We start from the raw sequence: 17659 nt of genomic DNA, 5'->3' as shown, positions 1-17659 counted from the left end.
TGCAAGAGCAGGAGTTTTTCTCTCATCAGCATTCTAGCTTGTGTTGTACACCCCACAAACCAACAGTCGACAGTCATCAAGTCACACTTTAAGCACTTTCTGCCTTCCTCCCCACAGGTCCAAGAGTCGTGACACCAAGGTTTTGATCGAGGATACTGATGATGACTCCTGACATCAGGCCACGCCCCTCGCTTGGGTCCACAATTTATTCAAAGGGGGAAACTCGACCTCCTAACAAAGGAATAACCCAGCGAGTCGGGCGTTGAACTCAGAAACTTCCAAGGATGAGTTTTGAACTCATTCGCCTACCTAACCCTATCTCCAACCTACAGCCTTCTGCCTGGGTTCAGAACTAATTCAGAGGGAGAAGTCCAACCTTCTTCTTGATGAGAAACCCAGAAAGATGGGCATTGAACTCTTAACCTACTGTTACCTTCAGAATTAACCAAGGATGGGCTCACAAGTCACAGACCTTCCTAAGCATGGGGCAAAAAAACTTAAATAGCCCACCCCCCTGTCATGCGTAACCAGTGCTGGGTGGGCTCAGACCTCATTTATCTACATCAACCCAACCCTCAGCTATTGCTTGGGCTCACAACCTTCTCAAAGGCCCAGCCTAGAATGAACAACCCAACAAAATGGGACACAAACTGATAACCAACCTATCTACGCAACGGACGTTTCCACTTTTCCCCACTTTGCCAGATCATTCCCATGCAGGAATTGGCCAAGACCTTAAAGCCTATGCTTGCTGAGGGCCAAATGCTTTTTTGACTACCCTTGATTACTACTATCTATCTGCTGTCCCTCTCTTACCTAAGCTCAAAGCGTTGGTGGAGAACTCGAGATCCACACTCCCAGCAGCCCCATAACGCAATGGGAAAAGCCTTGCATATATAACCTACCATATACCCCTGCCGGGATCTTAAGGCAACCTGTGATTTGGACTTCTGAAGGAGCCTAAAGCCCTGCTCTCCCTCATGATTACCACATGGGTGCAAAAGGGACATTGCGACCTAGCAGAATTCAGTGCTGTTGCCCTCTAACCCCATCAAATGGGTCTCGAACCCTCAGTGATCATGCAGGTCAGCGCACCACGCCTCACCAGAGACTTGCCCTGTCCCTTGGTAATGCTAATCAGTCACAAGCTAGACTGATCAAACCATTAGTCCCTTCCCTTCAGCTTGCCCAATCAGATCGTCACAAAGCTGCCTACCTGCACCTTACATGCTTTAGAAACACACACGCACACATACATACACACACACACACACACACAAAAGACTTGAATTCCGTTTGTAGAGAGATTGACAAAATTGCCTACCATCATATGCACGTACACTGACAGTGATTTAATTTATTTTATTGCTCATGGACATGCGACACAAAAATTACACCACTCAACCATTACTTTTTTGACATCTGTTAATTCCTGGGAAGAACAAACATTTGTACGTAAACACAGACTATCTCTAAGCGTGGTTGTAAATATGTAATGGACCAAAGTGGGAGACGATGTGATTTCTTGCAGATGGAACATAATTAATCAGAAAGTATCATACAGTAATCCCTGAAAAGGTATGCTCCTGAGTTTCGACTGCAAGGAACAGCAGTCAGAACAAGAGTTAAGGCGTGGAGCTGAGAAGGAATTTTACTTTAATTTCTGGATGAAGATGAAGATTATCTTAATTGTTGTCCTACAGTATCTCCCAGTTACCACTCGTGGAAAAAGATCCTTCGTTGGGAAAGTTTAATTGATTTTGTTGAATGTATGTGGACTTGTTATTTATATATTTATGAGTGGGAGAGATGCCTAATACCGCCTGTAAACCAACTTAAAACAATCAGTAATCGGAAGCATTAAGTCAATATCTTAAGCCTAGTCCCAAACTAATTTTTTTTCACTGAAATCTCTGAAGATGCTGTTCGACATGTCTGTGAAGCCGGTTCATTGTGAGCTGATGATGATGGGAAGGGGGACGGTGACCTGTCTGTCAGACACTGAGACAAATGGTTTGAAATGCCAGTGTAGTTTAACTTGAACAGAGTTTACACTCGTATGAGATGTGTGCTGGTATAACTCAGGTTGTTTTCCTTAAACACAAGCCACATAAGTTGGTCCAAAAATGTGTTCAAGTCTTAAAATAATTTTAATATATTTGTATGTATATATTTGATACACAATCTGTGTTATTCAACACATTTTTGACTGAGTGTATTTGTTTTAAAGGCTTGGTGGTATTGGTTTGGTTGTTTATTGGTGGTTCGCTCTGATTTTGTGTCCATAGGTCCATTGGTTGATAAAGTCCCAATCAGCGGCTAACTTCCTAATGCAAAGGTCACTCACAGCCAACCATCACATCATCCGCATATTTATCAACACATTTCGGAGACACTGTTATCACTGCTGTAACTGTCAAATCATTGAAGTCACATTTTCATATTGTTTGGGAAACAGACCTAACAAAGGGAAATATTTCATTTCTGTCATGATTACATCAGAGAAAAAAATAATGCCATTTTTCTGAGTGATGGTTAAAAAGTTTGCTGAAGATGTCTCCAGCTGTGATGAGTGTGACCCTTTATGTTCTTACATTCCCCCATGTGATTCACACACTTAAGCACCATATTGCTAGTTGGTCCATCATTAGGTTGTGTCATTTGGTTCTGCTGTAGATTCAATTTCTAATTTAGAGTTCATTCTGTTTTAAGTCTTGATTCTTTCCAGTTCTTTGCCTTGATTAATGGGCCCTTTTGATGTTGCTGATTTTACATTTAGCCTAACAAGACTTATTTGAATTCAGTTCACCTGTGGATGCAATTTCAAATGAATGAAAGCGGCCTCTATGAAAACCCCAAAGAGGTTCTGGACAATCCCCTTCCCTTCCTTCTCCTCTCTTTCCTTCCCTCAAATCCACCAGCAATAACAGTACCATTTAGATCAATATGTCAGAATAAATTGATAACATTAACGTCAGGCACCAGTGAGCAATACGAGTCACTCAAGGTTTATATCTGCTTAATGCCAGACTTCATTTTCCTATCTCTTTTCTGTCATTGCTAAATAAGGTTTTTATTATTTTATATTTTTATATTTTAGGGGGTTTTTTTGTTTGTTTGTTTGTTTGTTTTTTCACGCTTGCCAAAGTCTAAAACATTCCTTAGGAGACTGAGATGTGCAATGTCTTACGTCAGTGTTTCTTAAACACTGGGTTACTGGGAGTCTGTCTCTTTTGGGTTTTGACAAGATAAGAGATCTTGTGCACAGAGTCAGAATCTCTCTGGCTCGCTTGGCTGTTGGAACTAGTGTTCATTTAGGAACATCAACATTTCGCCATTGGGTTGCAGCTAACACACAACAGTTGTTTTCACGCTCTGGTCCTTAGCCTGGGCTAACTGTAGCCCAGGGCTCAGTTAAAAAGACAGTTAGCCCGGGGCTAACTGGGGTCTTAGAGTGTAGTGAGTGTAGTGTGAAAAGGGTTAGCAGGTGCTGCCAATCTGTTTATTAACGCTACCAAATAATCAATTCTGGGGAGTGTGAGTTACACTGCAAAATATAGAAGTGTAGAAAATTTTGCCAAATATCCACTAGTTTCCAGTGAAGTTTCAGTAAACATCCTCAATCAAGTCTTGTTTTCTTCATAGCAGTGCTATACTAGTTACTAGACTTTCCTCTAGAATTCCTTTAACGTAAAATAGTTCTAAAGCCTGCAGGTTAATGAGTTGTTTTTGCAGTGTAGAGTTTCTTATGCACTGGCAGACTGGTTTCTGCAATCCTCTGACTGTCACGTCTGTCTTGGTGTGAAAAGTAAGCAGCACATCTCTTAATCTCTTAATTTTTTGCATCTTATTTTACCACAAGAACTCAGGGTCACGCACACACACACACACACACAGCCAATCAGTGAAAAGATTACAGCAGCAGAATCACTCTCTGCTCCTGGCTTTCATTTCTGTATGACATTCACTGCCTTGGTCCCTTTCTCTCTCTCTCTCTCTCTCTCTCTCTCTCTCTCTCTCTCTCTCTCTCTCTCTCTCTCCATATATGTGTATATCTATATCTATCTGTCCATATAGATAGACATATACAGATATATATAGATAGATATATACATATACATATATCTATATCTATAAAATTTGTCTTTTCCAGAATCCACAATCATTCCATCCAAAGAAAGTTGTTTTCTACTTGTGAGTGCAGGGCATTTGGTCAGGGATGCTATTTTTTTTTGTTTGTTTTTTGTTTTTGTTTTTTTTTTTCCCTCAGGATTTCATGTTTTTGTACACAAATCCTTCAATCATTCCTTTTGAAAACGTTGGTCACTTTTACATCATTTCTGCGTTGTAAGGCAGTGTATAGTGACAGGAAAGTGGGTCTGGCATGATTACAACTACGAACCAGATTTGAACTCAGGACATCGCAAGCACATTTGCACCTTAGCCCACTGATTCATAAGCACTAATGAAGATTCCTGCTTTTCCCTCTGCACTTTTACGTTTCCAAGACAACGTAACTCTAAATTTTATGAATGCATTTCGTAAAACCTCGCTTCATGAATGTAAGACTACTTCATCCTGTCACAGGAGCGTTGTCTTGTCAAAGGAAACCTAAATGTTGTCAGTCTTATGTGTTAATGCATTTTATATACCAGTGAACAGTATATAGTAACAAACATAAGTATCAGGGCAGTGAACCTTGTGTCTTTTATTTCTGCTTAATCTATGTTAAAGCAGTGACCCATACTGCAGATGGAAATTGTAAGCTTTAAGCGTGGTCCATTTATCATTTCCATTCATTTTGCATTCCATCACTTTGCCTCCCTCTTTCGATCACCTAGCCTGTCGTCTTACCATCTCACCTCTGTTTTTCTTCCTCCACCTCCTCTTATCTTGTGCCATCTGAGGGGTTTTAGTGAGAACTACTTTCAGGCCCGTTGTCAGTTCAAAGGAATACACCAAGTTTTTGGCAGATTATCCCATTTATCAATTCCCGTTTTGAGTGATGAGAACAGAGACACACACACAAAAAAAGAATCCAGGATATTGGATGTGGTATTCCATGTTAAGACTTGAGCATGCACTGTGTTGACTGATAGTAGCCACTGCTTTTAACAAAAAAGTGTGCAGTGGATGAATACATGCTTCGGCATAAATAGTTCCTAAAATAAACCCAACTATGTCATCCATGTTTAATCAGTGATACTTTTAAAAACAAGACTATGCACTAAAAAACTTATCAATGGTCAGCCTCTGGATACCATCTGGATGGTTTTAGCGTCCGTGTTCTCACCACTTAATGGCTAAGCTAACCAATGAGATGATCTCCAACAAACTCTCTGTATTCTTTCAATACCACAGCCAAGCCTAAGAACAGTATACAAGCAATACTGTTTTCAGTTGAATTACCTGTCTTCAACAAGCTGTTCAAATCAGTCGAAGGGGGGTGAATGAACTTAATAACCTGTTATCGTTCTTATTTATTGTTAAAGTCATGAAACAAGAGCTGCTTATCGGCTGAAGAATTTAGCAGCAGGAAGTGCAAAGTCTTTGTTGTTGACTGATCTACTGTGTAATGTGGATAAAAGACTGAGAAATGAATATTAGTTGGAACAACTGAGGGTCCGTTTTTGACTGTTTGAGGCTGTTAAATGATGTTAAGACGATGTCAGCACCAAAAGACCAACTTTAACTCACTTTTTTATTTTAACTTTTGCCACTAACTGTTGTTGAGCATTTTATTATTTTGACCACATGCTCTGTTATATTACTAAGGCCAGAGTGGGTGCCAGATTCCCATTGTTCAATACCACGTTGTTACTGACTGTTGGGGGTAAAGACCTCATGAAATGCACTCCTCCTTCCTTGGGTTTATGTGTTCCCTGTTGAAATGAAACATTGAGGCAGGACATAATACAGGGTGGAATCATTCACATTGGATCTCAGTTTGGGAGAGAAATCTTTTTTTTTTTTAATATTGATTGGTTTTATTGGTTGATTTTGTTTAATTAAACCCACCAGCGCATCACGACATCACCACTAAAGATGCACTGTTTTCCAGGAAGTAAAGGTAATGGGAGCTCATTTCAGGGGGACTTTATGGGTTGGAAATCTGGTCTTTTCAGCTCATGTTTTTCTTTTTCTTTTCTAGATGATGCCTTGTGCCACTCAGTGTGAGCATACACACACACACACACACACACATACAAAAACACTGTAAATATACGCTCCCATTCCACATACAAACCTCAATGCTTTGATGTAAAGAAGCTTCTAGAACTTACCTGGTTAATTTGAGGGTGTGACAGACAGGTGGAACCCTCCCTCTTCCCCTTCTTACTGGGTTATCACCTCCCTCCCAGCTGTCAATCAGAAAAAAAACCCACCATTAGAGAAGTAGTGGGACCTGTTGTTCCCATTGTCGAGATCAAACAGAAGCTCTTTCAGAAAGTCTGGGGAGTGTTAAAGCAAAAACTCCGGCCGTTTCTACTCCGATCAGTTCTGACCAAATTCTCATCAGTCACCTAATTAAGATCTTTGTTTTTTTCTTTTTTCTTTTTTTTCTTTTTTGGAGTATCTGCTGGGACTACAGGACAAAATATACTAGAGCAGCACCCAGACAAGCAAGACGCAAGTGAAGCAATTGATTGGATTTTTGTCAGAATTGGTCTCCATAATGGCAAAAGATGAAAATAGATGGAGTTCTGCTTTCAAGGAACTGTTTGGGTGTGTCATTTTCCTTCTTTGCAAGGCAATCAAGACAACTGGCAACTAAGACGTTTCTGTCGTCAAAGGTGGGAGGATCCATAAGACAACAGCGTCGCTGAAGTCTAAGCTAGAGTGCTCTAAATTCACATTGAGTGTATCCTCCGCTCACAGTTTCAGCCTAGGACAGAAACTCCATACTGTCTTCAGCTCAGAAACTTCCCAGTTGCCAAGCTGCCGCGAACCTCTTGAAGACGTCAACTGAAGGATCCTGAAGCTGAAACTCCGACCTATGAACTCGGCTGGTGACGTGTCCCCCTGTGGGGACGTTGTGTTCTCTGTTCTGTTTTAACGATCTGTTGGCCGTAAGTTGTGTTGTATGTGCACCAAACATCCTCTAGTACTCACTGAAACTCAGTGCCCGCAAAACATGAAGCCTTTCAGAGCAGGTGTTGCGCATCCAGCGAACCCATCCAGACATGTTGAGTCCAATTGAACTTTATATTTTTACAGCAGAGGAATGCCACAGGTAAAACCATCTCCGATCGACACTCTAGTTCTGAGATACTTCATGCTTGCTGGCCAAAAGGTTTCTCAGCGCTGTGGAACATTGAGGATTACTGATGAGTTGGTTGTTAGAAACAAACAACATGCACTGGAACAAAACTCTCTGAGATCCATCTAGTTATACATTTAAATTTGAATTCTAATATAATGGGATCAAGAGCCAAAAATAAGAAATAGGAATTTACTCTGGTTGGTCTCCACATAGCACTGGTATGTTGAATGATATCAGACACAACATATAATGTGTGATCCTACCAAGAGAACGTTTGGATCTATGTTCTGATCCCACTGTGGTGCGACCCAGAGCTGTTGATTATACAATACATTATGTAATGATTACTCTATTGATTAGAAGTGTTGTATAATCAGTGACTGTGCTGTGGATGTTGTCTTGTATGTACAGTAGCAGTGTGATGCTACAAAGGTGCCTAGTTCACCGACCCTTCCCTGTTACAGTTTTACAGTAAAATGAACTAAAGGTCAACAACGGTTTGTGTCTGGACTCTTATTTCTGTTCCTAGATGAAGTTTGTGTGTGTCTGCTCGCCACACTGAAGCAAGAAAATGTTTCTGTTGCAGCATTAAATTGGACAACAGCTTTACAATTTACCTCATGCAAAGCGTAGTAAACTGATATTCATTCCCAAATTGTTTATGAAGAAGTAACAAATCCTAATAACCTCAAACGTGTTACTTTTGTGATTATTAGCTTATAAACGTGACAAACAACTGAAAATAATCATGATACAAATCAAAACACTATTTGTATATGATGACATCCTATTGGTAACACAATTACCCTGTCATGTTACAATGGACATTTAATCAGCTACAAAGAATATCTTCAAAAATATAGCTAGAATTTCAGTACCTATAAAAGAAAAATTTGTTTTTGACAATACCTTCAGGTTCATTGAGACTTGACCAAGGAGTGGTCATGATTACAACAGGAAAGAGAGTAGCAACAGCTTGTGTTGGCTACATTCCTTTTATATATGTCCCTTCAAGCCCTTAACACTCAGACATTTACACTGATCACACAGTTGACTTCACTGAAAGTGTGTGAGGGCTCAGGGTGGACATGGGGGGTTGTGCCAGAAATGTCTAAGAATCAGTTCAAGTAAGGGCTTCCCATACACAACCAGTGCAGTGCTGATTAAGTCTGCAATAAAAAATGTAACCAATCAAACTGCATTGTATCCATCAGAGGTGAACAACGATTAGGCCAGACTGCATTTCTGATAAAAGATCAATATTGACCCTGTTTGCTACCAGTAGCCCGTGAAGTGGCTCTGTGCTGGAATTTCATTTACCTGCAAAATGGCTCGTTGGCATTCCTCTGAAAAACCTCAAGGTGTTATTAGCCTGAGACTCGCTCAGCACTTCATGCTCTGAGGCGGTGGTTGTGCAGCCGGGGCCAGAGGCAGCCCAGAGTCTCCAGCAGAGGAATGATTAGTTCAGTTTCACGTCCATCATTTCAAGTCAGGTCAACAAGCAAACATCTGAGACGATGATCGTTCTAATCAAACCTTTTACTCGCCACTGGTGTCTCCCTGTCTGCCAAACAGACAGGTAACACCAAATCTTTTCAGATGATGGTCCGTAGGTTGAAACCCTCATCAGCTGGAGTCTCCGGTCCACATTAAGCCAGTCTGGGCGGTGTTGGCAGCCTGACCGTTGGACATCATTCACTACAGGTCAGACTCGTGTCTCTAAATGTGACCTATCAAGAGAAATGTCAAAGTACTGTTGCTGAACATGTAATCTGAAGTTTATCTCCTTTTTGTTTACTCGTCTGGTGGTGTTTGGATCTGTTGGCAGCCTGCAGGGATAAAAGCAGATCTGCTGCAGCCACCAGCAGCAGATCTGCATCCAGTGGGCCTCAGCTCCAAGCCACTTTCATATTGTCGGCTGTCTGAACATCACCAGACTTTTTTGTTCGGAGGTAAGTGACATTTTCTTTCTCTGCCTTGATCATGCATTACCATGTTACTGATCAATATTCTATTTCTTTGGAGTCGCTGGAAAAATAGAACTGGGGAATAGATTATAAAAGTAAAAAGACAAAATAGGTGTGTGTGTGTGAGGGGGTGGGAGGTGCTTTGCACTGTTGAAATGACAACAGTGCTGCTGCTTTCAAAACATACATAAATATACTAGAAATGCATCGTCTTCCTACACACCAGGGACAACACACACACACATAGCATCTGTGTACAAGTGCATTTCAGTTTTCTATTCTTTTCTAACCTGGCCTCAGGCTGGACTAGAGGCTTTGTGTTGCATTGACTGTTAATAAGCAGGAGGTGGTGCTATTCTTCTTATCATGCCCAAAAAAGTTCTATCATATCCCTATGATATTACTATAGAGTCCTATCGTGTATCTATAATAAGGAAATGGCGATTTTTCAGTGACTTATGATATTTCAAATATGTAGGCCCACTATAATATCCCCATAGTTGATATTTGATTAAGCAGTGTCTTTCTAAAATGTAATATAGATAATTATTATGCAATATAAAGTTTTAATAGATGAATGCGATGCGGGTTTTCCCTGGATAGTGAAGGTGTTGACAAAGTGTCCTTTGGGATGAGTTACCCGGTAACCGTCAGGTAGATGATTGACACACACGCTTACACCATGTTTGTGTGTTTGTTAAGCAGTGCTCTGGTCATGCAGTGAAGAGTTGCTCCATCCAGCTGATTGCAGAAGCCCGTTTGTGTGTGTGTGTGTGTGTGTGTGTGTGTGTGTGTGTCTCTCTCTCTCTCTCTCTCTCTCTCTCTCTCTCTCTCTCTCTCTCTCTCTCTCTCCACCTCTGTGTGTATGTACAGCCCTGTCTCCCGCCCCCCCTCTCCAGTGGTCGCTCTGCCAGCCGGACCTCCGTCCGTCATGAACGGGTCACAGCTCAATGACTTACCGGACGACTCGGAGGTGCTGCGGCCCTACATCTCGGCTCTGAGGCAGAGGGCCCGGAGCCAGCTGCACCCCGCCGGCACGCTGGACTTCTCCGACGCCTTTCTCATCAGGTTCCTGCGGGCCAGAGACTTCGACGTGGAGCTCGCACTGAAGGTACCCGAACAAAAACCACTGTCATGCCGCTGTGCCCTGCCTGCAGGCGCTCAGTGCGCCGCTCCGCTGCCCGGCGTGCAGTTCAGCGAAGCTTTTCTGCACAGAAGAGGTGTTTTGTGGTGAACTGGCAACAAGTGGGGAAGTTTCAGACACTTTTTTTCTTGGTTTTAAGGCAAGAAGAAAACAAATGGTATGTGGGGTGGGCTTTAGGACCCAGTGGAAGCATCTGGTTCTTAGAGAGCATAGGAAGAGAGGAGGGGGTGCAGAGGAGTTGTGTTTCACTGAAAAGATCTTCACTGTTTACGCTCAGTGGCCTCTTTATTAGGTCCAGCTGCACAATCTAATCCATTACGACTGTTGTGCCGTAAAGTTTCCTCTCCTGCTGCCTATAATGCTCAGCTTGTCTTGTTGTCACGGTAACAGAGGTGTTCATTCACTTCTATGTTTGGCATTAAGCTCATAGTTAGTGCTGCTGTTGGACTGGACTGCAGTTTATTCAGAGCTGTTTCCAATATTCTGTCCGGTACAAGACCTCTGCAAACAACAAGTGCGATAATAAACATAGGACTGAATTTCCACACAAACTGAACATGATAAACTTTGTTAAAAGGTAGAATTTATGGCAGACCTGATACAGACAGCAGGACCTGATGAGGTGGACACTGAGTGGATGTCTAATGTGGCCTTCTTTCATATATTTAAGTAACATTTACATGTCAACTCGCGACGCATTCGTGTGCTTTTTGGAGATAATAATAAAATAGACTCCTATCATTTTTTCAATGTTTCATCACGTTATGTTGCAAAATGAAGCCTTGCGATTCCATGTAACTGATGTGTCATTACGGTTCTCTGTTATGGTGTCATGATCACTAGAGGAACAGGCTCTGTGGTTTTTCTAAAGCATCCCAAGATTTATTATAGGTTTCATTCATTCAGAACACAGAAATGTTCAACAAATTGTGAGAATAGATATAACCAATAATACTTGTTCTGTACATAGGAAGGCCATTATTATGAATCTCTACTGATGGTTATGCTGTGTTATAGGGGGCTTATGAATATTAAATGTACCTCGTCCATTAAAATGAACATCACCATGGACATGGACTCTTCAGAATGAGACCAAGTGTCTCAGATAGATAGATAAACAGCTATATGTAGATACACATATATATTGTTCAGTCTACAAGATTGATTCTAAAGCATTGTTACTGTGCACTACAATGTTATTGGACTCCATGTTGGCTCTCACACTGGCCTTCTTTGTTTGTTTGCTTGTTTTAGACAGAACACACTTAAGATTTGTAGATTTGAATTTAAGCAAATTTCCAGCCCTCAGAAAATATTTGCTGTCTCTATGATCAGTTGAACCTTACACACGTGGCCAAATTTTTGCCGTTCCTTTTGTATTTAGCTGCAACTGTCAAAGATGTTTACTTTGTGATGTGCCCAAAGATGATGTGTTCTGACCTTGGGCAAGTTTTTTCACGCCCCAGCTGAATGTTGACTCAGCTGAAAACAAATACTAAAGAATGATGAATATGATATGACTTCAACTGATGTTCCCTTGGTTCTTGCAGCCAGTGGCAAACATTAAACCTTGAAGTGTGACTTTTACACCAAATGACAAATGTGAACCAGGATGATTGTGTGGACAAAAAAAAAAAAAAAAAAAAAAAAAAAAAACATGTAGCAACCCTAAACATATATTTAGCTCAGTGTCAGAACTTTTGTCCCTGTTTGCCAATCGTTGGTCATGTTGCTATAGGAGTGGTTGGCTGTGAGAGTTTGTCTGAGCTAAAGCCTAGTTGGCAAAGGACTGCCTGTGGTAACTTTATAATATTACTATAGAGACTTGGTGTGTGTGTGTGTGTGTGTGTGTGTGTGTGTGTGTGTGTGTGTGTGTGTGTGTGTGTGTGTGTGTGTGTGTGTGTGTGTTTGTGCCACTCAACAGTGAGTTAACGGTGGCCTGGTGGCTGTTCTCTGATCACTCCAGAGACTTTCTCTGTACGTTTGCTGTGATCTTTCTGAAGCATGCAAAGACTTACTGTGATTTCTTGTTGTTGTTGTGTATTTTCTCAGCATTTTAGCCATTGGAGTGTCTCTCTGTTGTTGCTCAGGACAGTTTGTACTCAGAGCACAAATGCCGGGCTGCTTGTTCTCATGTGAAAAGAGTTGGAACTGGGCCAAGTGTGTGAAAACTGAGCTCTGTTGAGCCACACTGTGGTGTGTATCTGTCGCCTGAGTGCTGGAGGGAGCAGGCCAAACAAATATGACAAATATGTAGCTAGTTCAAATAAACTGCAAAAAAAAAATAAAACTTATTTCATCTAGCTACATATTTGTTAATAAAACTACAGAGCTCCTACTAGTTCAAATGTGAAATAGTTGTTTTGTGTGCACTTGCAGTTTAAGTTTAAATACAGTATCTTAAGTAGTTTAAGATAAGATAATGTGTATTGTCCACATGCGGAAATTTGCCCTCACAGGTCGGTTCAAACACATCACAGTTAATCACAATACATAAAGTCATAAAACCACAACATGCATGGTCCAGACAGCAATAACAGACATAGTTGTATTGTGAATTGTGTTTACAAGTTTAGCAGAGTTCTGGCATTTTGGATGAGAGGCTCTTAGATCCCCATCTGATAGCTTTTGAAGTTTAATAGAGAACAGGCCTGTGTTTACACTGTGGGCTGGCCTTAGGTAATAAAGTCAATAAAGGGTTATCAGCTGCTTAATTTGATCTGTTCCCACACCCTGCCCCCCCCTCCTCCTCTGCAGCTGGTTCTGAACCACCAGCGCTGGCGGAGGGATAGTCCTGAGATCAGCGGCTGTCTGTCCCCCCGCTCCGTCCTGGGCCTCCTCAACAACTCGTACCACGCTGTCCTCCCACAGCGGGACCACGCCGGCAGCAGGGTGCTGCTCTATAGGATCGGTGAGCCTGTGTGTCAGAGTGTGTGTTACCATCAAGGCATAATATGAAACTTTATAGATCTCTGTGCAGCAGCAAAAGTCAAGGAATTCAGCAGGGGGGGGGAAATAAATGATTAACCTTTTCTCTCTGCTGGGCCCATCAGTGGGTTCATCATTACAAATGCATGCTGTACAGTACAGCCTTGTTCAAACTTGCAAAACTTTATTTAAAATAGTAGTGGATATCCCAAGGTTTGCAATGAACCCAAACATGTGCTGCTAAATTCCTGGGAAATGATGCACAAGATATGTAGATCTTTTCTGTTTGATGTAATAGAAATATAATGTAGCCATGAAACAATGGCATCTTGGCTTTGAATATTTCACTCAGTATGAGCAGCTGATACAGATTATGTATGTAACATCAAGAAGAAAAAAATTCAGAAATCATCTAACAATCTAACAATATGGGAAAAAAAGTCTTTTTCCAACTTTGAAGTTACCTTCAAAGTTGGAAAAAGGGAGAATTGGAGTTCCTGGGGTTAAAAAGAGAATTCATTCAGTTGAGGAGTCAGTAAAAAATAATGCAGCTGCCACTTCACCACCCAGTAAGAGTGAGTGAGAAGTGGAGTTCTTATCATTATGCATTGAAACCATGAACACAAACGTAAACAATGAATCTGTGTGTGTGTGTGTGTGTGTGTGTGTGTGTGTGTGTCCAGGCCAGTGGAACCCTAAAGACTGGTCAGCCTTCCAGGTGTTCAGGGTCAGCCTGATGACCTCAGAGATCATCTGCACGGAAACAGAGACACAGCAGCGAGGCCTGAAGGTCATATTTGACCTGGCGGGGTGGAGCTTAGGCCACGCCCTGCAGTTTAACCCCTCCCTCGCCAAGAAGATATCCTCCGTGCTTCAGGTTATTCAGGACTTACTGTGAAGACCACATGCCTGTCATGAATATCATGTTTAACTGCTAATATAATATGAGCGTAGAACTTTCACTATTTTTCCATGACGGTGTGGTAGTTTGACTTAAGTAAAGGCTTTGAATGTTTTCTCATCAGTGCATGACAGATTTAAATGACTGACCAGCTGATAGCCTGTCTCTGTGAATTTTTACAACGGTCTAACGTGCTTTGTGTGTGTGTGTGTGTGTGTGTGTGTGTGTGTGTGTGTGTGTGTGTGTCCCAGGACTCCTTTCCACTGAAGGTGAGAGGGATCCATCTGTTGAATGAGCCGAGGTTCTTCCGTCCCGTCTTCGCCATGCTCCGCCCGTTCCTGCCTGAGAAGATCAAGCAGCGGGTCAGTCAGTCACACCAAACTGCAGACTTCCTAATCAGTCACGTCATGTTGTTTTGGATCTTAAAGGAACACTCCAACATTTTGGGAAAATAGCCTTTTTCTGAACCTCTCCAGATTGAAACAAGATGTTCGATACCCCTTTCACCCCTGTACATCCAGCGCTTCACTTCCTAGGGACTAAAGACTTGAAGTCTAGGAGATTATCAAGTAGATTTGAAATACAACTTCTCCTAAAACAAAACTAAATCAAAACAAAAAAAAACTCCTCCTAAAACAACGCTCATTTGCTTTTTTACATTCCATGGCATGTATTTCAAATCCACATGATCCACTGCGTAAATCAGACAGTTTCAGAGCTGCTGTAAGGTTTATTTTTTCACTTTGTTAGGGCTAGGCTAATGACTCCCATAGACTTCAAGTCTTTATGCTAAGCTAACAGGAAATGAAACTCATAGGAGCTGAACCACTGGACGTACAGAGGTGAAAAAGGTATCAAACATTTTGTCTCAAACTCAGTAAGTAGGAAAACGGATATTTTGCCCAAAATGTTGAAGTATTCCTTTCAAATCACATTTCTTTTGACAGAATAGAAAAAGTTGCCAATGCTAATCTACCTATGGAAAGAATTTTCTTGAATCAAGTGTCAGTTTTGTGGCACGTGTGCAGTGGCCTGCCTTTTTATGCCCTGCTTCAAGATACTGACCCATGTCAAGAGAAGTTCCTGAAAAATAATAGAGCCGCAAATTATCTCATCTCTTACGGGATGAGATTTTCACTTATATTGACAGAAACAAAACAGATTTTAAGCACTTAAGCACTTTTCCTTACATTTTCTCTCAAGTAGATTCAAAGTTAGAGAGAACATTATTTCCATATTGTGCAACAATGTCACCTCTATATTCTACATCTGCTGGTTGCAGTGCTTCATTGAAGCTACATCACACTTAATGTTGAATGAAATATTCAAACTGGGGAGTCCATTGTTTTATGGCTGCAGCATCACATCAAATAGAAAAGATCTACATGTCCTGTGCATCATTTTAGACACATTTCCCTGGAATTCAGCAGGATTTATTTGGGATCTTTGGAAACCTTGGGATCTCCACTAGAATTTAAAGTAAACGCCTTTGGGTTTGAGCAAGGCAGCACGTATTTGCAGTGATGAGTCCAGTGATGGGCTTGGCAGAGCTGAGGAGGATAAGACTGAATCTGAGACGGTGATGCTGTTGTTTTTGCGGGTGTGACTCATGAATGGGCTCGTAGCGCCCCGCCACACATTCACAGCACTGACTCTCTCCTCTCTGCAGATCCACATGCACGGCGCAGATTACTGCAACACTCTGAGCGACTTCTTCTCGCCGTCCGTCCTCCCTCCGGAATACGGAGGCGAGGGTCCCGCCCTCGAGGACGCCTGTCAAGAGTGGACCAATCAGCTGCTGCAGTCTGAGAGGCTCCTCAACCAGATCGCCGACCACCCGACAGGCGACATCGCCATCAACCCCGGCAGCTTTGTCTCAGCGTAGACAAAGACTACCCAGGGTGCATCACTCTGGGGGTGGGGGTTTATGCTAGACCTGGTGTTATTCCAGTCATCGCTAAACATCCAAACCCCAAAGCTGAAGAGTGAGTTGGAGTAGAGACAGTTTCCTGTCACTGTGAGCTGATATCTACCTCAGTGCCGACGACGCTTCTGCTGCCACGCCATAACAAATGTTTATCAGCTGTTGCTCGTTTTCTACTCTGCCGAAGTGTCCTTGAGCCAGACACTGACGTCGGACCTGCCTGTGGAGGGAGGGAAGACAGATTTCCCTACAGGAAGCAGGAAATATCACATCATTTTTTTCTCATCGTGAAATCTTTCCGCTCCACCACAGCAACAGCCTGTCAGCGACGCAGCTGACTCTGTGAAACAAAAGCTGCAGAGGAGCAGGGACTCTTCCTTCCCTCCACCTCATCACTCCATCAAGACATTCATCCATCTGACCCGTCTAACATCTTTTCCATCCATTCCTCTTTTGAACTGTACAATTCTTCTGTTTTTGTTGTAGTTTGTAGTCTTAAGGTGGACCAGTTTTTACAGTTTTATGTTAGTAATTAATGATGACAGTAACGAATGTTTTAATTGAATAGGTGCCTCTTAGTGGTCTAAGCTGTAATTTCTTGTGCTTTGTCACTCTGTTAGGACCAAGGTCAGACATGGATCTGAGATTTACTGGTGAAAATGTGCAGGCTTTATGTGTTTTTTTTTGCAAATTGTTGCAGTCGAATGAAAATCTTGAGCTTCCAAAGAGAAAGACTGGCAGCTGTGCCTCTCACAAATATATAGTTTGAATGGATGTGTTTTGTGGACAAGAATATGCCATTTTACAACCAGCAACTTCCCAGCAACAGCAGATTTAAGCCTGAAAGCAGATTTCTGCTTCTGAGAATGGACCAGCTCTAGAAATTTCACATTTAGACTCACCTGTTTCAAAGGACTTGTATTAATTCTGTGTCAGGTCAGTTTTGACATGCTATGATATTATGCCTCTAATGTACTGTGGTGTCGAAGAATATGCAAAACAATCTGCTGCAAATAGTCGAGTTTATAGGATTTTAGATCTTTTATGACAAGTACATGAAGCACAAAATCATTTTTTTTTAAAAAAAGACTTGAATGCACAGTTTGTTAGCCTGCCGCCTGCCCTGTATGCAAAACACCCTTTAACTCGTGAAAATGGCCTCCAGATTTGACCTGTTGGTAGTTTACAGAGGCTTTTTGATATCTGCTGATTTGAACCACTAAGAAAGAAAGAAAGGGATATGACTGAAATTTGTGAAACTTGTGCAATTTTTAGTGAACAATCATCTCATTTGAATGTTAATGACAAAATAAATCAAAGTCCTGTTAAAAAAAAAAAAGAAGGATGTGTGTCCATATTCAACATACAATTATGTATTTAACTCCACGAAGATAAAAGTTTGTCTTGTTTCCCAACTCCTACCTGCAGGATATCAGCGGCTGTATCTACATGACATTATCCAGTTCCAACACACACCCCAGCTCCCATCATGTTGGAGCATTTGGTGGGTGAACTGCGATGGTGGAGGAAA

General features: G+C 41.7%; 2 protein-coding genes across 3 annotated transcripts in view; both read left to right on the top strand.

Annotated features, from left to right (window-relative positions):
* Positions 1-7759, top strand: part of LOC115375865 (xenotropic and polytropic retrovirus receptor 1 homolog) — a 58172-nt gene extending 50413 nt beyond the window's left edge. The window contains exons 16-17 of one of the 2 annotated variants that reach the window (XR_003929753.1): positions 118-6828; positions 6862-7756. Coding sequence is in view for 1 of the 2 variants with exons in the window: in XM_030075446.1 (XP_029931306.1) it covers positions 118-172 (55 nt within the window). In the remaining variant the exon portion in view is untranslated. Of the gene's footprint in view, positions 1-117 lie in introns of both variants that reach the window. The other variant, XM_030075446.1, reaches the window with a different exon arrangement.
* A 2360-nt stretch (positions 7760-10119) lies between these two features.
* ttpa (tocopherol (alpha) transfer protein) lies at positions 10120-17442 on the top strand. Its single transcript, XM_030074607.1, has 5 exons — positions 10120-10342; positions 13133-13286; positions 13987-14180; positions 14456-14566; positions 15874-17442. The coding sequence occupies exons 1-5, from the start codon at positions 10163-10165 to the stop codon at positions 16087-16089; spliced, it is 855 nt and encodes a 284-aa protein (XP_029930467.1). The 5' UTR covers positions 10120-10162; the 3' UTR covers positions 16090-17442.
* The last annotated feature ends 217 nt before the right edge of the window (positions 17443-17659 follow it).

Source organism: Myripristis murdjan, chromosome 17 (genome assembly GCF_902150065.1).
Source record: "Myripristis murdjan chromosome 17, fMyrMur1.1, whole genome shotgun sequence".
NCBI classification, from domain to species: domain Eukaryota; kingdom Metazoa; phylum Chordata; class Actinopteri; order Holocentriformes; family Holocentridae; genus Myripristis; species Myripristis murdjan.
This window is presented reverse-complemented; position numbering and strand designations above follow the sequence as displayed.